Genomic DNA, 23051 nt, shown 5'->3' on the forward strand with positions numbered 1-23051 from the left:
ATAAAATCTCATTGATCGTAAAATTATTTTAGTGAAAGGAATTTCATTCTTGTTGATCTATTTTACGATATAAACATTCTTACTATGCCCTACTACTATTCTTACTAAATATAAACAAGTTGTCGTTGTTGTCATATAGAAATTAAGGTGTCATCTAGATTATCGCATATACCAGTCAGTTTTCATTCTATTCGTATCACTGTATGAATTCGATATCGAATACTATTAAAATATTTCTGATACGATATATTTTCAAGGAGAATTTTTTGAAGCGACATCGCTAGTTTCGGAGCGATGCTCGCCATTCCGAAGGGATGTGCGATTTAAACGTACGGATTTAGTTCGAAGGTATTACATTTACGTAGAGGCACGCGTAAAGGGAGCGGCTGAAACTAAAGGTAGAGACGTAGAGAGACGGTCGTTGGCCGAAGGAGAAACGACCCGGCGAGTCTTGCTCGAATCAACGGAGAAGAGCCTGTTTCGCTACATAGGGAACACGTATCTTTGTCGCGGTTGCCTCTGTTCAACCTGCTAGCCTTTCGAACCAAACGATAACGTTGCTTTACCACGCGAACCAACTTATATACATATCTACTTTTTTCAATTTGTTCGTAGCTAATTGAATTTTCGCTAATTCCGTGGCGTACGGTTCCCGTCGAGACAACGATGTACACGAAATAACGCGCAACTTTTTTTCGATTGGGATTCCAACCAAACTTTCAGCTCGTGCACAAATTGTGTAAAAGTATTAAATTACAAATGAATTTCGGATCGTTGAGAAACAGCGTTTGCATATTGAAAATGCGTATGTATGTATATACGAAATAATACTGTAGATGTGAAAGAAGCATTGCGATTTGCGACATGAAAACTCGACGAACAAAGTACATAGTCACGTGCGAGATATAGAATATGTGTTTACGGCGATCGGCATTGCAGAGGTCAATATACCGTTAGAGACATCGCGATATTCTCCTCTCTTTCTTATTTCGTTGAACGCGTCATATCGTGCCAACTTACCAATCCCACGTCTTCCATTTTTTTTTCTTTTTTTTTTTTTTAGCGCAAATTTGTCTCATCGTACGAATACGTTATTAGACAGTACATGATACGATACGATCGTTAGCACTCGAACTTCCTTTTCTCTTCCTTTTCGACCGAAAAGTTTTCCAGGACAAACTTCCTTTTCAACCGATACACCGTTATTTGCATCTATCCGACTTTCGATTTTATCCTCTTCGATTTTACAAATCGATTTTACAAAGATCAGAGATTGTTACCTTAAAAGACTATAGAAACAAAATGTCAAGGAAATGGATATTTTTAATTAGAAATTATACAAGTTGAAACAGGATCGTGCCGACGATAAATTAAGTCGTGTCTCGACAGATAAATGATAAATGTCGATAGCCGATACTTTACAACGACTCTTTACGAGTCTCGATGCATTTGCATCGTATTAACATTTCGACGTTAAATCAGTGTCGTTACAACGTTTATATACATATTGTTTTCTAAAATTAACACGATAGAGCTTGGTTACTTAAATGTGACATCGTGTCACGGGTGTATCGATCGAGGACAATATTTACTCGATGTTTGCAAAGTCTCTTATTATGCACAGTTCTGTCATCAAACACCTGAGATTATATCGGAATTAGTAACGAAAATAGAGGATCGTACAACGCAGTAACGACAAACACACATTTACGCGCATCTCTCCTCCTTACGTTGTTCGATATCAATGAGTTTAAAGTCACACGTGACGCTACGATTAAACGTAAATGTTGGTTTACGCGAATTCGCGCTCGTAACGCTTTACAGTTTAACTAACATCGGGTCCTTGACTCTGCCGCTCCAAGTAAAACCAAGTTTTACGTAAGCACTTTCCATTTGCAAAGGTACGAAAGCGATTGGTGAAAAATGCTGTCTCGGCTGGAAATTCGATTGCTTAGAAATGTCGCTCTATTTCGAGGAATATATACATATATATATATATGTGTGGAGGCTTGACGCAAATATTCCCCAGCTTTTTCTTCGTTCGTGTGCAAAGATCAAGGGAAAGGTATATATCAGCCAATACATATCGTGTAATGGATTTGGACTTTTTTCCCATAAAATTGTACTTTATTTACGCACCGGATAACAATAACGGATTTTGTGTAGTTTGATCGTTAATATTCAAATTGCAATTGCTGTACATAAACAGCGACCATTTGGAAGTACTCGTAGGATAAGCGCACTGATGCGAAGAATGATAAAGTTTTGAATGTCTTTATTCTGCAGGTGCGAAGAGGCTACAGAAGTGGAGACGCATCATCAGCAAACGGCAGCAACAACGATGGGCGTCGCCGAGGATGAGACACCGTCCTCTTTGACTTCTCATCCTAACCCTAACGTTAACAACTCCAATCAAGAAGGTACGTGTCAGAATTGCGAGGTTTATGGAAATAACAAGGACTTACCGCGCCTATGCGCATATACCGAAATATAGATAAATGCCAAATAATAACGTACGTATGAATGAAATTCGCGAAATACGGTGCTATTCGCACGATCAGATTATTTTTTAATCGTACCGCATCGTAGATATAAGTTGGTAGAAGTATAACGATAGAAGGATAATTACGTTTAAGAAGTTTTATATCTTTCTTCCGGATTCGCAATCGACATTGGCCACGGTTCGTGTTAATCTTGCATGTTCTCGCCTTTTAAGTCGAAACAAAGCTAAGAAGCAAAACGCGCGCTCATTAATTCGTTTAATTATGATAACACGGAAGCACCGTGGAAAGTCTCGATGTGACAGAACTGTACGCTGCCATTTCTCACCCAACCATCACCGTATTAAATTTAAAGATCTTTATCCTTTCCTTGTCTCTTCTCTATTATTAACCTACGTTTCGGTTTCGGTTTCGGTTTCGGCTTTGGTTACTCTGAATACAGAGAAACACGTTGTTTCACCTTTATAAAATATCGTTCGCGTATAAATAAAAAGCTTTTCTCGAATCATCGCGATTATTTTCTTAATTCCAACGTATTTGCAACAATAGACAAACGTTTACGGGTGTTCTTGCATCGACTCGCCTTTTGAAAGAACAAGGCTTTGAAGGTCGACGAGTCTCGAATAAATAAGACCTCTTTTACGGCGTAGCTACGTCCAAATAGTATTATCGTTTTTACTTAGGATTCGTGGCTCTTACGAAAACAGCTACGTACATATGTAGATGGGCGTAAAGGTAATCTTTGTGGCCTTTGTGTGCGCTACTTTACGTCGGACGGACGGTGCGGTACAATGGATACAAGTTCTACGCAGAATAGTCAGAACAGAACAGAATGATTCATCGGCAATCGCCTAAACGATTTCCATGTCGTGTTAAAATGTTTTCTACGATGTTTTTATAATTCCAAACGGTTTGCATTCTCATTGGCTATTATCATTTTCGTCCGATATCGAAGTTGTAAAACGTAGTAAAGATTATAAAATTGTAGTGATTATAAAGTATTAAGATAAGTTGTAAAGATTATAAGGTAATTCGTTATGATCTTTTTCTGTACACACACATACGTATACCGTTCAATACGATAAACGGTAGTACCTACGAGGATAACTAAATCAAAGATACGACTATTATAGTGTTTTTTCTATTTCTTATCTTGTGTTCTAGAAGAAAAGGTAGGTAGATAAGTAAATTATTCTTATCGTTATTTAGCCGAACACTACAACCATGACTAACAAAATGATCGTTACCAGACTACTACGTTTTTTCGACAAACCAGTTGAAAATTGCTTCGTATCGCGTGACCATCCTGCTTGGTTCGTTCATCGATCGCTATGTTCTATACATTGGTAGAACCGTTTCTAAACCGACACGAACAGACGCATGAGAATTTTCAGGCATATATGTAGGTATATACGTATGCGCTATGTGAATTTTATGCGACGAAAGACATTTATCATCTAAATTGATTTACTAACTACAGGTTTCAATTTCAAATTCTATTTCTATTGTTTCACGAATCCGGGCGAGCGATCTTTCTAGCGAAATTCAAGCTGGTCATACGATACGTGAGAAAGTTGGACGCACTCGGCCCGATAAAACCTAGGAACAAATTTTTATTTACTTACACACTTCCACTACTTTATTATCGTAATAATTCCTTTCTTTAAACGAAAAAGCTTTTTCGGTATCTCCGGAACGGATTAACACTGTCACTAACATAGCGTCTGTTTCATTAAAGCAAACATCATTAAGAAAGAAGGTATTTCGGTTAAATCTTTTCGTTTATATCGATTGCTTAAATACAAAAAGGTTCAAATTCATAACGTTGAGGTAAAGTTGTATATTTACGTTTACGCTTCTTTGGAAGGACAAAAAAAATCCATCATACAACGATGCCAACTTTATTGCTTTGTCGTTATTTTTCTTTACTATAAGCAGATTTTACTCCATTTAATTCCGGGCATATATATTTTGTATATTTAATTATATGTATGTATATGCGATTATTCTCTATTGTAAAGTTTATCTTGTAATGTATTCTTTCAAAGGAAGACAGGGTGAAAACAATCACAAGAAACAAGTATTCTTTGTGCCGTGCGACGTATAATTTGTTGTGTAAGGACTATTGTTTTCACAATTTCTATGGTAAAAAAGGAAAGTGTGTAGCTTCCCGTAAATCTTCCCTATAATACGCGGAAATGATTTCATTGCTAGGAGTTTCCATCGTAGACGAGTCATGATTTTCTTCGAGGATCCACAGAATTTAAGAAGGGAAGCGGGAAAAAATTTCCCCATCATGCTCTTCTATACATGTGTTATATTATTTTTTATCTTTGAAATTTTGCGTTCCATCGGAATATCATATTTTTCAATTTTGCGAAATAAAATAAAGGATGAAACAAATGTTTCGATCGTAAATACCAGATTTGAAAAGCATTATCCGTCGGGCATGATCTTTCGCTGTCGCTGGTTAATGGTTGGTAACGTAGGTACCTTCGAATGGCAAGCACGAAGGTACGCTTGTTCGCGTAGTGCCTAGTTGCACGAAAATTACTAAAATCTTTGACGTAGTCTAGCATTGTTGATTCCTACTACTGTTGTTACTACGCGCACGTTCCAACTACTGTGTTAACGTTATTAGAGTGGAAATCCTGCTTGGATGTATTTACATGATCGCTCTACCGATTCAGCTTTTTCATAAAAATTACCCGCCTCTGTCTATGCATTGTTGTAACTACGTCATTTCCAAAACTTTAAAGTAGGCAATATAGTTATATTCTATTTATAAATATTTTCAAATCTTGAAGTCTTTATTTTTACGGTATGATACGATCGAACCCGACGATATAAATTTTTAAGTCACCGAAATTTGAATTGGCGATCGTTATCTGACTAGTTCGGTTAACCTCAAACAGTTGTGGGTAATTGACAAATTTGTGAGTTGGTATTCGATTTGACGGAGAAAGTACGATGATAATCGTGTTATACCGTCGATTACACGATATATATTCTTAATTCGTAAGCTAGCAGTTCCGCAATATTTTCACCTGGTATGCGACACGTAGTGGAGCACTGCAGTATTTTAGTTAGGTCGAACTGCGCTTTGAACCGTTGCCAACAACGTCTTTCTCTTTGTCATCCTGGTTTTTCCTCCTCTTCGTTCGAACCTTCTGTAACCTCGCCTTTGTATTCGTTTCACCTATGGGTATTCTAGGTCAAGTGTGTATTTTAATGATCGCCAGTATCAACGAAGATATTTTTCCAAGTTACACGATACACGGGAATCGAATAAAAGTCATATACCCTATGCTGACGATCTTCGCGCTGAGATATATTACGCTGCGACATTTCTGCTTACAAAGGTAGGGACGCTTATGCAATGAAATGAATTTTTTACGTATCGCGCCTGTGATAAATAATCCAGAATCTTAATATGTTACTTTTTTTTTCCACGAGAACAAACGATACGGAGGATCGGACGGTTCGACGATCTCATCGGTATAAATACATAATTCCTTTCCTTGCCTTTGCTCAAAGTTAGCCAGTGTCGAGCGATCAAAGGGAAGTGGAAAGATTTCAAGTTAGAGCAGTAAAATTCGGACGAGGTAAAGTTTTTGAAAGAAACTACAAGACTAAACAAAATACATTAGCGACGCGTTAGGACAAGTATCGCCCTCTTGATAAAGTTTACTCGTACGTACAGAAACGGAAATTCCCGAAGTTATCCGCATACGGAGGGCACTGTCCTTAATGCGTTGCATAACTTACGCTCATTACGGAATCCTCGGTGGCGCCTCTATTTTTATGCAGAGTATACCGTACCCGTACCGGCAACCGTTTTACGATTTATTACTGGGATCTCTGTGTCTGTCGCACCTCCTGACTGACGATGCCAATCAACATCCGCGCTAGACATCTAGATTTTCCTCTCTCTTTAAACGTAAATGCCTATTCGATAATAGATGTTTATCGACATCTTTCAGAATTTTTGGTAGAAAATCGTATAAATTAATTTCATTAACGCGAAGCGATCTCCATGGCCGATCTCGGAATACACACATATACACTCGGTCTATCGATTTAACGATAATTGCATATTTTTACTGGTACATATTCGACCATATTTTCAGTCAATGGCAACTACAAAATCTGAATAAAAATTATGCATAATGATAATATAAATTAAACAACGTCGACTCATTCGTTATAATCTTGAAAAACAGAAGAGAGTTAATGTTTTTAATCATATTCGATTTAACGATACAATGTTTTGGTTTTTTACTTTGAATGTTTGTACAGCGTTTTACAATATTGAACGTATTTGAAAAATTTGCTGCATTTACATTGCTATTAATAGGTGCTTCAAATGTCATTAATCAACGTGTATTATATAATATTTCTTACTCCTCTTTTGTGTATATTTCTCGGTTAGGATTTCGGCAGAAGCGACGAATTAAATAGAATTAAAATAATTAGTTCCTCTCTTAAATTATATCCGTGGCCATTGTGTTCAAGAGCTTTTGCAACTTACGAAAAATATAAACGAATAAAGAGGAAAGGAAAGAGGCGTGAAGTCTCAGTGAACTCGATCGGACACGCTTTCTGTTTTTACTTCGTCTCTAGAACGGGCGGTTACGCTCTTCGCCCGAATAATAAAGACGACTTTCCATTTTCAACGTAAACGATGTTCTGTTGAACGCAAAAAGAAATCGTTGGAAGACCCTTATGAAATCGCGTAGGTGGTTACGTTGCATTTTTTCAGACTAATTATTCGCCAAGTTGCCTTTAAATAAAGGTTTTTAACGCGTAACGCGCCAATCTTGAAATTCATTAGCGCTATTTTTGCCGCAAGTCCGATAATTTTCCAATACCTGAACTCTGGATATTTCTAGTTGCCGGACATTGCTATTCGGTATAAGCTTTTAATAAGCTCGTTAGAATACGTGGAATACGTACGCTGGTGACGAGTTAAATAAAAAGAACGATTAAGAATAAACACGTATGATAGATTTTATGGCGCGTTGTGGACGATTACGCGAGGAATATACATGTATCTAGAAGTAAACAAGGGGGAACAGTTTGAGGGTGAGTCGCGAAAAGTCACGTTACGGAGATTACACACTTACAGAAGATCGTGATTCTGTCTGACAGTCACATTGCATCAGCCGAGTATCACGCGCTTATCCCTTTTACTCCAATTTTCCATGTTTTTCGCATCTACCTTCGTTCGTCCACTCGTGCGTGGATCTCCTACGAATCGCGTCCACGCGCGTAAGTATACTCGTGTACACACGCGCGTCACATCTATCGTATCGCAATGTGGAAACACGTTCAACGTAAACGTCAGCACGGTGGAACACGACGACAACGTGTTGCTGTGCCAGAGAGCGGCAAGTTGTCGCAAATATACCTCCAGCTGTATTCGTTTCGACATTTCTGAACTGTATTCGTTAACAAAAGTGCAGTAAGAGTAACGAAGCTACGCGAGTAACGAAGAAGGGAGGAAAGAGAAGATAAAGAAACAGTTACGAAGCAGCGAGTGCGAGAGGGAGTTGACCGAAGAAAAAGTAGCGGTGTGGTGGGGCAGTTAGCGACAGTGTACCGGTAGTGGTAACGCGGGTGTCGCGGTGTTATGCCGTGGTGAAGGTATACGCGTGCATGGATACACGAACACGCACACGGACCGAAAAGAGAAAGAAAATAAGAGGGAGGTAGAAGGAAGAAGGCCGGCAGTAGACAAGAGGAGTGGTAGAGGAGCACGAAGAAGCAAGTTGGCAGAGACAGCGTCGAGAGAAGTGGTGGTCGTGGTCGGTCGGTTGGTCGGTGGCAGTTCGAGTCTGTCGTCAGGTCGAGAGACGTGTGGTTAGGATCGACTCGTTGGCAACGTTCTCTCCGTGCTTCTACGTTTTTCTCCTTATCTCCGTTGAATTTCTCGCCAGCCGAATGAAATTGTGCAATCGAGGCCTACGTTCACGACGTCTCTCAATATGGGTTAAATGGTGTTTTTCGGACGTGACTCGACAAGATCGACGATCCGATTCTACCTGTTGTGCGCAAACTTCGATCGCCTGTGTATTTCCAAGTGAAAAGTAGTGCGTGTATCGTGTAAGTTTTTGCCGGAACGCATCCTACCGATCGAACGACATTCGTTTATTCGTGTACTCGTTTCTCTTGCTCTACGTTCCGTATATAGCTCTAGGAGGGAATCGAAAGGAATATTGCTCGTTGCAAGTAAAGAAGGAAAGAATAGGAGTGGCGGCAAGTTAGTTTATCGGAATCGAATGAACCGTATGCGTCGACGACGACGTCGAAGACGAGAACGACGGTAATACGTAGTCGCTGATGATAGCGCAACGAAACACGGATAATGCGGCAACTACGTGACCGACCGAGCAACATTCACCAGTGCGAGAGATCAACCTCGACCTCTAAACGCTTTGCCGACAGTGTAGTCTCCAAGAGTTTACGCTTTGGAGGGACAAGAAATATTCAGGAATGCCATCCTTTTCCCTATACTTACTTGGAAGACTGTGATGCCGCGATCGTAGAAAACTTTGCTCGTTCGATTTCTACGAAAAGATTCTTACGTAGGTCCGCGAGAAACCGTTAATCGAGACTAGATTGGATCGAGCGAAGTAGGACAAAGTGCGATAATCCTACTTAAGGACAAATTCGTGCCGTGTATTTCTTCTATCTTTTCGATGCGCGGGGAAGATCGAGGATCTTCGGAAAGCGTTGCTGGATCGGGAACAAAAGTCGTTGCTTCGATCGATCGAGCGTTCGATTTTAAATACGCGTAGACTATTTTTCCTATCTGCATAATTTACCTGGATACTACCATTCCGCGGTAGCATAGTATTACTGAGAAAGGCTGCAATGAAAACTAAGTACCTTATAACGTACCAAATAAATGCGAAATAGGTCGTTCGTTTTGATAAGAATTTTAAGGAAACGTACATATTACGCGGGAGACGTCGGAAGAATTTACAAAGAACTAGTTAATCCGACGTGATTTGTCCTTTCTATTCCTCCGTATTCTCCGTATTACGTTTGCAGAAAAAATAAGAAAATTCAACGAAGATACGAATTCCGTTTGTCGTTGGACGGTAATCGACTGCATCGAACAGCAGGGAAGATCAGCGAAAGAACAGCCATGACTTTGGATCGATCGGACGAGCAAGGGCGCATTTAGAATACAGAAAGAGTCGTCGAGGTATGTGCAACAAGTTAAGGGGAAGCACGTGACTGTTAGCTGCTAAAGCAAACATCCGAGCAACATAGATAAAGTTGGAAGCGACGACCGCGAAACTTGAGGTACGCGCGCGCACAAGAAAATATGTACCTATACTTGTACGTTCTCTTCCTGGCGAGTCGTGAGAAAAAACTCGCTGGCCGAGTTTAAAGGAAACGTCGAACATCGGAATCGGCCGGTTGGTTATGAATTACGGAAGTAAGAAAAAAATAGGAAAAACAAAAAGTGTACATCGAATTTCGTGATCGTACGTTGCCGAACTTATCGTCGATACGCCTATGCCACGTACTCCGAAACGATATAGGAAATTTGCTCGAGTTTCCTAAATAATCTTATCTTCGCGGAAGGGTGTAAAACCTTGAATGACTTTTCCATTCTGCGGGATTGTGTTTCGCTCGTCCGACGAGAGGACGAGACAAATGCCCGTCGCTTCGGAAGATTGGGTCCCGCACCCGGCTAAAATAACCAGTTCCATTACTACCGTCAAAGGTACCACTATCCAAAGTACTACCACAGCTTGGATGTCGCCGTACAGCAGAGCATCTCCGTCCGAACGTCCAACTTCCAACAACAACAACAATAATGGAGTTGTTATACTCGAAGGATGTAGACCACCTGCTGCCACCACCGCTAGAAGGTTTCTCAGGTGGTTTAGCAGACTTGGTCAACCACCAATCGGAAAATCAGGTAAATTCGAAAGTGATTGTCAACCTTTCTTTTCTATCGCGTCGACCAATTAAGAAACTCGTAACGAAGTTTGCAATTTGCAATTTAGTTTTCATATTTCCTATTCTCTCGGTATATTATCGTACGTATCTCGTCGAATGACGCGCGTTCGTTCTATTCGTGCCTCCTTGTTCCTACTTTCTATTTCATTCGTTCAAGGTATAATCGTGTAAAGGTAAACAATTGTAAAACGGTGTAAAAGAGACGAACTGGTCGAGGATCGGTATCGTCAATTTCTCGAAAGGGTGAATTCAACGTGAATAACTCGACGACTGAAATACCATCGGCAAATGATATTTTTTATTAAAAATTCTAGACTTTTGCACATCGATATCGGTTTGCGTGGAACAACAGTTAGTTCGATTCCACTGCAATCAGACGAGCCGCGTTCGTACGTACGAGTACCTACTCGTAAAGAGCAAGATCGATGTTACTGCGTAATAACGTAAGTGTTTGAGTATACTCGCGTCTTATTATAGTTAGCTGCGTGGTACTGTTAGTCATCGCAGGTGTTCCGTACACACGGCAGTGGCCATTAATAAAAAGATCCTACTTACCAAGCAAATGTACACTTCACGACGGTAGCAGATAATTGAATAGGAATCGTATATGTACGATTATTAATACAAAAGCATTTCCATTAACTGTGATTTCTTACGACTCGTAACTCTCGATCTTTGTTTAAGGAAGGACCACGCGAATTTTCTTTGTTCATCGCTCGGAAAGTGATACCCGTTTACGCATAAAAGTCGCCGTATAAAAGGATGAAACGTGCATGTGGAAGGTCGCTCGATATTCCTATTTAAAGTACAAATTTCATCTATAAGTACTTAACTAGAGTTGTCATAGTTCGATACGTTTAAAATGGCGATGCAAATTGAAAATCCCGCCGATAACGATTTACGTTTTCTCAATACTTAATACGCTCGTTCGGAAGCAATTCACCTTTTGAATCGTCGAATTACGGCAGTTTACGGTAATAAGGTTATATTTGAATTATTCGTAAGACGACGGGTGCGGGAGTTCAATACGCGTGGAGAAACTGTATGTGATCGTAAGTGTTCCGATGTCATTACGAAAGACCTCAAGAAACGTGTCTGAGAATTCATTACGAGTGATCATCAGCGCATCAAACGATCCAACGATTCAGATTACCATCGTTTTTGCAAAATTGAAAGAGTTTCTGGACGAATAAGTGTTGGCGGGAAAGGAAGTGTTCGTCGAAGGTATACAGAAATTCGTCTCGCGTCGTGACAAGTGTTGGAATACGGGTCGTAGTTGTGTTGGAAAATATTTAATTGTATATAATAAAACTACGCTCGTATCGTTGTTACTTCAAAACGGGCATTACTTTCAGCACGATGCTCGTGTTGTACATCGTCCGAAACTATATTTCAGGAAGTAATTTAATCGATTAACAGTAACGAAAGCGTTACGATGTTTACAATAATATTAGAGATTGGAAAAGGAGCAGCCAACTTGGTGAATCGATTTCATTAATTAACGTCTTTTGTTATCAGTTTGAATTAGTTGATCGGCGTCGAATAAAATAACTTTTTTCAACCATACATTTATGCCAAGTATACGTAGAATCTCTGCAACGATCAGTGTCAAGTTCCTGGTATTTAACGATGCGTCGAGTATTTGGTGCAACGTACTCGAGCTACCATGACGAACGCAGAATCGTATTAACGGGGCTTCCATTGTTTCCACGATCTTTCAACAGTCTATACGTTTCCACAGCGTTTTTCTCTTATACGTAAGAGAAGCACCCTCGCTGTGTTTGCGCAGTGTTTACTCGAAGAACGTCGCATCTCCTTCGTTCGTCTCAAACTCGTTTTTATCCGTTCCGATTGATCGTTGTTGGAAACTGAACTAAATTAAACGAAATTCGTATTAGAGTCAGACGAGCATCTCGATCTTTGTACAAATTTGTAATTCAAATTGTCGAGCTATGCGTATTAATCGATTGCATAGAGTAGATGTATCGTCGAATTTAACCGTGACGACGTTTCCTCGAAACAAACGTGCATAACGCTGCCTAAAATAACGAGTGTTTCGCGAACAAAAGAAGATTATTCTTGAGATTCAAACTCCCCGGCAAACGTGGCACGACACGATAACTAGGCCGGAAAGAGGACGAACAGTAAACTTGATAAATAAACATTAGACTTGGTGTGCAAACCAGGTCGCGATCGTTGCTGGCAACGGCATGTCGTAGAATTCGTAATAACCGCGTTCTCTGTTATGTCCTTTCTCTTTATAATCATGCACAATTAACAGGAAGCGAATAAGCAGTACGGTTCTGTCAGGTGTTGCTCGATTGTTTTTCGCTGTTTAAGAAATATCGCGTTCAAAGACGCAAAAATCGTAAAATTCGTGATACGCGCCTTCTAACATATTCGTCAAGTACACAACGAAAATTATTAATGCAAATAAATTTCGAATCTAGAACGAGTTATGGATAAGGAACGACGATGTCGAACGATAACGGAGTCGTACCATAGTCCGAGTTTCTAATTAGACTAATAAGCGAAAAACAAGTTACGTAAGATTGCCATTTATAATCGTCTTGATTGTTACATCTTATTTACTGGTAATGTTTTATATCTATTTATTTACGTATTTCGATCGACCCGTTAGATGTTTATCGATATCTATGGACATCCGCTATTTCCGATTAAACGTCGGTTAATAATTCTTTAATTTATATCACATTTTCTTTCAGTTTTTTATTTTTATCTATTTATAAATCGGTGTCAGCGACTTATTCAAGACTCGTCGTAAATTTAAAACTTATTTTCAAGTTTCAGATTCTTTATACGTATGTATTATTCTTTTCTCGCGATCGGTGACGTTTAATTCAATGACCGAATATTATAATCCGAAGCTCATAATCTTGGTCTATGAATTAGTCTAAGATATTCCAAGGAAAGTCTATCGATCACGGTAGTGAAGGTAATAACCGTTTTTGAGAAACGCGATCTTTTCGGTTAACGAAGAAACAAAACATCGAACCAACGTCTCTGCTAGAAACTTACGACATTACCGTCTTCTTCATCTGCAGCCTCGCGATACATACATCGTTTGAGCATCTTACCGTTTTTAATCACATTGCACGAAGTATCAATCGATAAATCGATAAACATCCATCTATCGATCAATTTTCTCAAACTTGCCGAGCAATTAAGAACCTTCTGTACCGTGCTTTATCTTAATTCGTAATTGAATCGTAACTTAGGATACTCGACGTAATGTTACATATTCTATACGAGATTCGTTACCATAGTCGGTTTATACGAGAAAGCCTAGAAGAGATTTTTCAACGATGTCGCGTTTACGCGTTGTGTAATTCTTAGCTTGTTTGCGCGTGGGTGAAACCGAGTATGTATGATGTATCACCTGGCAACGTTGCGAGCAAAAGTGGAAGTTGGGATTCGAATCACGATCGGTTTCTCTTCGTAGCAAGACAATGCTTGCTTCCGGGAAATTCATAAGCCACGAGTATTAGTTTTTGCAAAGTTTACATCAAAGGGACGCCAATTTTTCCTTACAAATGCTTATTGTCGCGCATCGTACGAGATACATATCGTCTATGATTTACATGTTACTCAAAGCAACGCAAAATCGTGATAACGTTGGTAATTATTAACGAGCTAGGCGTTCTTGATTTCCATGTTTTTTCAATATGTCGTAGAAATCAACGTTTTGAACGACTCCTTTCTATATACGTTACCGCCGGACTGTCTTAGTTTCGAGAAGAAATCGAGAACGCGTCGGTTTTCTAAATAATTACCATAAAATCGTCTTCTTTATATGTACATATAACGTACATATCTCGCTAGTTTATTTTAGTTTAACGATAGTCAAAATCGATGATCAAGTTTTCGTAAAAGGTTTCGTTTTAACAGCGGGTGAAAAGGAAAGAACGTTTTCTTCCGCGAAGAAACGTTCGTCTGCGTCGAATACTCGTTGTCACGCAATACGCTATCAGATACGAGGTCATTGGCTTGTAATCTCTCAAGGAGGTTACATACACATAGGTGCTCGAGCAAGAATACCGTCGAGTGTGTCACCTGTTTTAAATTGTTTTTCTACGCGAACACGAACATTCTCACGTCTATCTTCGTTTTGAAGGTACATCGTACTTTTCTCAAGGTATTCTTTTTCTCGATTTTATTAAGAGCAACCAAGACGATATACTTCATTGAATGGAAACATATCTCATCGTACAATTTGGCGTGTTTAATCGCGCGATATAACGTATAATATGATTTCACGTAATAAAAATTAGTATTTGATTTATCGCGTCTCGTCATATTCGAAAATGCCGCGTGATTTCTTTCACGAATTTCGATGTGTCAAGAAATTGAAAGTACGGTTAAGTTTCAAAGCACGCTCGCGTGTAACGGTATTTCGAAATTTGAAATAGAGTCGTTAAATAGAGGAACAAAGTTCTCGGGAAAAATTAATGAATTTAATAATTTCGAGATTTCCAGTTCTATACCATATCCACATACATACACCACTATAAAACGCGTCTCTATGTTTGTTTAATATTACGAAACCAAAGAGAAATTTTTTTAACATTGTCATATTTATTTTATTACATCTTGTTTCTTCGACTTGAGCAATTTTTGTTACGATGGAATTAAGAAATAACGACTTGAGTTTCTAGTCGCTGAATGCTTACTTCGTTCATTTCAATAAATACCAATTATTATTTTGAACTTTCTATGTAACAATTATGTTACGTACAAATATATAGCTATAACTAAGTATACTACTACGTATTAAGAAATATTAAAATTGAAAAAATTGAAAAGATAAAAAAAAATATTAAAAATTTAAGGCTGATCTATCGACCATTTTCGCCGCCTAGTCGTCGATTATAAAGGTGTCCGGATGGTCGGCTCAACCGACTATACATCTTTAATATTTTCTAATTAATCGGTGAAAATATCGTTCAAGCTTTTGATCGTCGACATCTGAGAAATAACAGCGTTTACACGATCCCTTTCCATTTGCACTATTTTGGCTTGATTTTCTTCCTGCGGTTTATCCTCTTCGATGTAACGGTAGATATAACATGCTTTTTCTTCTTTGGGAATTGGTGTCACGCAAAAACAATATATATACGTATAATCTTACAAGCAAAGTCGATGATTATTTGACCCGTTGGGCATATATCACACATACGCTCTCGTTCATAAGATATAAATCCGTAAATATTCGGATACTTATGGACGGGGATATATGTAAGTACAATGTACATGGACGATGTATCTGCTACACGTGTACGCCCAAGCGTTCGTTCGCGAACAAAGCAACCATTGTCATGCGTGTACAGCAGTGTTCGCATCGCTCGCACGAAATTATGTTTTATACTTTCTCGTTCTTATTTACGGAACGTATCCGTTAGCGAATAAGATTTTAAAATCTTGTTATTTTGGCGATTGGGATGAACAGGATTCGTTAATGCGTATAGGTTGTCGCTAAAAGCAACTGCTTATCGAATGATATTCCATTTTTAAATGTCGTTATAATCGTATTTCTAATTACGAGCATTTATTTGTACGATGTATCACGATGGCGCAAATCGCTCTATCGCCTCGTCAAGTGGCACAGCATCAGTTCACGGCTCTTGATAAATTTCGTTGGAAAATTAAATTTCTACGCGATTCGTTTATCGTTGCGTCGTTTTATAATCTCAGAGGAGGCTCGGTCGTCGAATGGAAACGCGATCAAGCTTGCCTAATCTGTCGGTTTTGTAACTTTGCAAAATTGCTTGTTCCACGCATTCTTTGTTCACTCGCGCACGAGTAATAGATTGGAGGCAAATTTTTGGGTCGACATCGATCTCGTGGCACAGTTTTTTCTTCCTCGAAACTCGAGCAACCATGGAATATGAAAAACTCAATATGGTCGATAGAACGCAAAACAAATATTTCGTTACTGGGATATTGTACGGGAAAAACAAACAGCGTGTCCGCAATCTCACCGAACAATTATCCCGAACAATTCGTCATTCTATACTAGAGATGAAATTCTATGCGATACGCATCGACGTTTAAACGGCATTACCATTTTACCAAGAGCTGACTGTTGTCAAAAAGTCACGCGTACTGGAGATGGGATCAGATTCAGCCGTAGACAATCGTAATAACATAATTTAACTCGTCTCTTATATCGAGATTGTCAAAGCATCGAAAGTGATATGATGGATATTTAAAAATATTGCGAACAAGTATTTTCAATTTTCAGATATTAGATTTGGATTTTGATATTAAATACGCATAAAGATATAAGATAGAGCGGGATGGAACGAAACGCGAAATATGTACTTGGCGTTATCCGGCAGTATGTACATGGGTACGATCAATCGTCGTGCATATCACGAGAACTACTTGTTTTCATCGTTATCTATTCGCTCTAGTGTCGATAAGGGTAACACGAAAACACTTTGTTAATCACAATGTTGTGCGAACATCGTAAAAATATCAGAATCATTGGCGATGATTTAAATTAAAAATCGATGAACACTTGACGCATATGCTTTAAAAACGAGTGTTCTCAGTTGGGTGGATAGCTTTCTATTTCTCATTCGATTCTCTCTGTTCTGTTCTCACTTCTACTCTGAATTAACGACGCGGAAACTTCAAGGCTTCTCGCGTTATATGTAATATATTTCGCAACGAGTCTTAAATTCTCTTGCCGGTTAAAATGCAGTCGATTGCGTTGCCACTTAGTTAGCGTTGCTCCTTTCGCCTTGCTCGCTGTTTTACCTATTCACCCCTTGCTGCGCGTTCCTGTTACACGTACTTAGCGTATAACAGTCGATGTTGCGACAGAGATTGTATACTCTCGTTACATTCTCGCAAGTAATCCTACAAATACTTTATTTATTCGTTATCGATCTATTAGCGATATGAGGTCGAATATTTTTATTGTACGTATGACAATTACGATACTTTGTATACTTTATTTTATCCGATATGTAGAATGAAAATCGAGAAAACGTTGCGACGAAGGCAACGAGTATGGCGCAAGATTGTAACTGTCGAACCATAAGCGTAATTAAAAATATCTATAGTAATCGGTCGAGTACTTATCCGGTATCCAAGTCAGGCAAAGTTGCCACTCTCCGATGCGAATTTTGACAAAAGACGAACAGTATTCTTTTGTCCACGATTCGTCCACGTTTGTCCACTCAGAATTTCCGTTCGTTCGCTATTGAATGAACGAATCCCGTTTGTTTTTTTTTCTTTTGTAAAAATTCGCATTTAAAGGTGCCAATTTCGCACAACTCCGTATCCAAGTATAGGTATACTACGCATTTCAGGAAGTTAATGCGTTTTCCATGACTTTCTTGAAGTTGCCCCGTGAAAAGGCAGTAACGTAACATTCTCCGAGTAATTACTTTGTGAGAAGAAAAGAAACATTGCGAGCAAGTCAGCTTTTGTAACAACTCTGTACGTTCGTTTCTACGTTTTCTCTCGTACAAGATATCATTCTATAGCTTAAACTATAGCGTAAGAATGGATAAATGACATAATATGACTGTTTAGGGTACTTTATAATATCGTGTCCTTGACACGCGCGCGCGTTAACTAAAATTAAGCCAAGGAATTCGGAACCATAGCCAAAAACCAATGCTATGACTTTGGCAAAAGTTCTTCAAACCTGCTAAAGCATGTCCAATTTGATCGTACTTCATACTAGATACCGCGTGTACTCTGCTACGTGTTACGTTTGCTTGAAATTTCGTTTAAAGTAACGTTCTTTCAAAGTCCGCGCTATCGATCATGTACGTTTATTCGACTGTACGTTATTGTGGTTTTTAATATCGTTTCTCGATAATCACGTACGTACAGCCGTTGCTCCTCTCTTCGAGCGTTATTAGTATCACGATAAATATACGATAAAAAAGAAGAGAGAAATAAACGGATATTTGTTATTCGAATGGGATACTATGAAACGAGAGCAAATAACGGATAAAAGTAGGATGCGAGCGAGCAACCTAACGATTATGTATTACGATGCGCGTTCGATCGTTTGCGAAGCAGGCTCGCACTTTACTCGATCGATCGTACTAAAACGAGTTATACGTCTAGTTTGTCATCCGTCTGTCGACGCGAACGGTCTAATTGTGAATATGCTTTCACGTTTAAAAGAAACGTTCGATGAAACGTGGAATACCGCGTACGAATAGCATAGGAATAGTCGGTGGAAATGATATAGCGAGGTTGTAAATTAAAATATTAAGCGTCGACATCAATTGGCGTAGCTGCACTCAGGGTCGTGCGCGTTTTATAGAATCACCTTGAATCTCAAGCTGCAAAAATCACTTCTGAATCGATATTTCAAATTTCAGGATTTCAAATTACAATTGCTGTACATCGCGTAAAACGTATACGGTATAGACCTCTCCTGTTCAAATATTTAAAAATCCCAGCGCTTCTATCGTCCGTACGTGATATTTCCCGGCGATAGATGCCTTTTTCCGTTTCAAATATGTACATATTTTATTAATGTTCGTGCACAATGTATTCTTTCGTTTATTCGGTCGAGAGAATTCTAATTAGAAGAATTTAGTACGAAAGTAACGGCGTTCTAACTACCGAAACAAAATACGACGTAATTGAAGAACTGGAAAGTGGCGTAAATGCACTAGAATTAACGGAAATACATAGTGCTGGAAAAGCCACGATCACAGACACGAAAAAACAAAAACACGATATTGAAAATTATCCAAAGAACGTAGATTCCTACGATGCTGGCAACGGTGGAAAAAAGAATTTAAATGTACCGATGGTAGCAGTTTCGTTGCGATAAAGACGATAATAACGACGATTTTATACAAATGGTAAGAGCAAACGAAAGTGCTAATGAAAAGGTGCCTTCTTGTACCGTAGCAAATATGGTATTCGAAAAAAGGCTTCGATAATTCGAAGCACAAAAAGAATAACTCTATGCAATTACGTACTTGCAAACAAATATGGAGTTCATAAATATTTAAAGAACTTATCAATTAACCTTAACCTGTATTTGAATAAACGAAACTTTATATGATCGATTGTTTTATTATCCGAACGGTCTCTTTCGTCTCCTTGTTAGTTAGGATAAGAGAGACGCTAGTGTATTTTTGGTAGGTCGTGTCCTCCAAATTCTACTTTATACAAACGTTTGTTAAATCTCAAAAAAAAAAAAAAAAAAAAATAATTTTGAAACGAAGCATCGTTGCTTTGACAGATCCGACGATTGGTTGCGTTTTCGTGTTCGTTCGATCGTACGTTTATTCGATTTTATAACAGCTTTACGCTCGATCGTACGAATCCCGCTCGAGTTTTGATCCAAAGTACAGTTAACCGAGGACCGCGGACACCTTCACGCCGATGACGTCACTGGTAAAACTACCGTCACCGGAGCAACAATTGGGGCCGCGAAACAACCGGTAACTTTTGATTCTCTACTGCGGTACCTCGCTACGCTCCAACGTCGTCTTCGTTTCGTCGCTTTTTCCATAAACTAATCGTTGATACGATTAATACGATTCCATGCCGTATCGACTTACGTGTATACGTTATTATCCATTTACACGTATAACGTACATGCAAATAACGTACATAATGTAACGATGTTTATAAGAGACACGATTACGCGATTCACGAGCTATTGTTCGCGTCGTGTTGGCAAAAATAACGGTAACATTTGTCGGTATTTGGTCGAGCTGTTTGTCAAATTTGCAACTTAAATTTTGATAACGTTATAGTTCCGTTATCGAAGTAGCGTAATCGTAAACGGTGGCTCGATAAACGATAATCGATGACCTATTCACCGAATGTTCGCGAGAGGTGGGCGCGAAAATGCTTATGATTTTAATTTGGAACACTCTCGAACGTGAAACGAATATCTAACTAATTGGAGTGTCGATGCACGTTCTGCGAATACGCAAGAAACGTGCGTGAGCATACGTTGACGCGTGGACACAAGTGGGCATAGTGGGCACTTGGGCAGTGTGGGCACACATCGAGTCCCCCTATTTTCATCGTATCATCCACTCGGACTCGCTTGTGTCCGATCGCGTTCGTTCGACCACGGTTAGTCGATCGTTCAGTCACTCGGTTAGACGGTCACCAAGTTACGTTCGCGTACGTGCGCTCCAGTCGTTCGAATATTCGATTCGAGTATTCCTGTTCGATTCCGGTGGGTTTCGTGCACCTCTTTCCGAAAGCGTATCGCGTCACGCAGTTGACTCGCAGCGTCTCTTTCGATTCCCTGGATCGTTTCGCCGCGGCGTCGCCGTCGTGTTCGCGTCCGCGTGTCACTGACACACAGCTCTGCGCTTTTGCTTTCTTCTCGATGCTCGATCATTTTCGTTACTTGTACTATCGTGACCAAATTTTTCTTCTCGAGCGAATCTTTTTTTGCGAAGTAACTCCGCGACGTTACTCTTCCCGTTATAAATTCGATCTCACGATTATCCTGAGATTTTCGACGGAAAACTTTATTTATAGATTTAAGAATTTACGACTCGTGTGTAAAAGTGAACATTTATACGACAGTTTGTTGTAGAATTTTTAAATGGCTTTCGATAAGAAGGAAAAGACGAGCGACACTGCCAAAATTTATACGCGTAATCGAAGGAACAAAGTGATCGACGATCGAGCCTCTTTCAAGCGGCAAATATTTGTTACGAAATCAGCTGATCGGCTGTAACTACGTCGTTGTTATTGAATTTTTTCACAAAAAGAAATAAGCTACTTGCGCGATGAATAGTACTTCGTAATAGATGCTAATCAACGACGAAATGTTTAGTATAACGTATATATAAATATTCAACGTCGAACAAGCGTTAAAAGAATTGGCTGCAAGAATTGGTATTTTAACATTTTCGCTGCTAATCTATGCATATTTGCGAGAAATATTATCGTGCCGCTAAGGTTGAACAACGATAATTTTGGCTTGTTCGATAACGTTCGAATTAGCTGCCGATTATCGATATTGCATCGAAGCAGGAAGTTTCCGTTGGTTTAGCTTTTATCTTTAACAACGAAACCTTGACGGATACGGAAATAGTGGTTTTTAGTTTGCGCTACGATGCCTATATCTGCGTAAAGCTCGTTTCAAGCGAACGGTTAACGCGAATACGAACAAGTTGCGAGAAAAAGGATTTCCTTAACTTCGATATACGTATCCGTGTACTCGCATATCTAGTTAAATCATTACACCTCGTAAAAAGACGTTCTTCTTTCAATCTCTCGCGCGTAAGAAATTGACGTAACTTGATGAATAGAGATACAACTGACATAGTCTACCGTACGATGCGACTCGTCTTTACCTTTCTTTCTCTTCCACGTTTGCGGATGGAAAGATTGAACGGAACGCGCAAATAAACACGTTGGTGTTGGTAAAGGGAAGTACGTAAGTATCGTGTGCGCGATCGTACATTTTCTGTGACGTAATCAATCGCGGGTGCGAAGGTCGTGTCGATGAGCAGAAGCTAATAAAGAGTCAAGGATAATAATTACTTATTTATAGGAATCGACTACAACGTTACAAGTATCGTTACAACGTTCTTCGAGCAAGATCTGCAACGTTAGCGCTTTCTTTTAACGTCGTTCGGTAACTCAACCGACCATCTCTCGATAAAGTCGATTGAGATTTACCATTGTCTACGTTACAATTACATCGTCGACGCACGTTTATCGGGCTTTTATTCATTGAAATTAAAGAAAAAGAGGAATTTGTCGATATCTGACCCTCGGTAGGTTTGATTTCTAGTCGACGTTTTTGCGTTACGGAGGCACAGGCTTTCCTCGATAACGCGTAAACGTTACGTAAGTCAGGTAACGATCTTACACAACTGTTGCTAGAAAGAAATTATGCAGTCGAAAAGAACAAATATCGCCAAGTAAAGGATCAGGTGTTGTGCGAGGCGACACGGTACGCTCGAAAGGTTGCGAATGTTTGAATCGCGGGAAACGTTGACCAAGTGAAACGATCGAGAAGGGACCTACGATTTGTTACCAATTATCAATGTACAATTCGGAATTGTTCAAGACTGTGTGGACGAAGATAGGACAAATGTGCAGCTACATTACCTGTGCCAAGTCTTATCTTTCGGGTCAGTTTAACGAGCGAGTATGAATCATATCATTATCCTATGCGTAACGAGTCCGATATTTTTAACGGTTATCGTGCCGTGTTTGAAAATATGCGCGTTACCTATAGCTTTGCTGCGTGTCTTCGATAACGGCTTTTAATAATCGGTTTTTAACGGTACGAACTACAGTAAATTCTAAAAATCGTTAGTCATACGAGTTAAACTGTTTGTAACTGTTCGTCGTTACCTCTTGCTAAATCGTCTGCTTTAACCGAGCAAGTGTTTCGCATAACGATATTATTACGTATAATACAAAGATACGTTGTATGATACCAGGTCGAATAAAGAACATGGAAACGAAACGTTGGTCGCTAGACGGAGGTACTTTCACTTTCCATCGCTGCAGCTATCCGTTGCTTGCTAATCTACTCAAATGGTATACCTAATGTCGCGCTTCTACGTTCTA

The 23051-nt window shown here is 39.3% G+C and overlaps 1 protein-coding gene across 9 annotated transcripts in view; it reads left to right on the forward strand.

Moving 5' to 3' along the window:
- LOC126915084 (serine/threonine-protein kinase tricornered) overlaps window positions 1-23051 on the forward strand; it is a 43756-nt gene that overhangs the window by 1177 nt on the left and 19528 nt on the right. For 2 of the 9 annotated variants that reach the window (XM_050719459.1, XM_050719454.1), the window contains exon 2: window positions 2287-2420. In XM_050719459.1, the coding sequence (XP_050575416.1) occupies window positions 2342-2420 (79 nt within the window). In that variant the 5' untranslated portion in view covers window positions 2287-2341. Of the gene's footprint in view, window positions 1-1982; window positions 2066-2286; window positions 2421-8124; window positions 10441-20575; window positions 20686-20713; window positions 21904-22020; window positions 22247-22313; window positions 22607-22920; window positions 22967-23051 lie in introns of those variants that run through there. The other 7 variants (XM_050719456.1, XM_050719457.1, XM_050719453.1 and 4 more) reach the window with 7 other exon arrangements.

This window comes from Bombus affinis, chromosome 4, assembly GCF_024516045.1.
Source record: "Bombus affinis isolate iyBomAffi1 chromosome 4, iyBomAffi1.2, whole genome shotgun sequence".
Classification (NCBI taxonomy): domain Eukaryota; kingdom Metazoa; phylum Arthropoda; class Insecta; order Hymenoptera; family Apidae; genus Bombus; species Bombus affinis.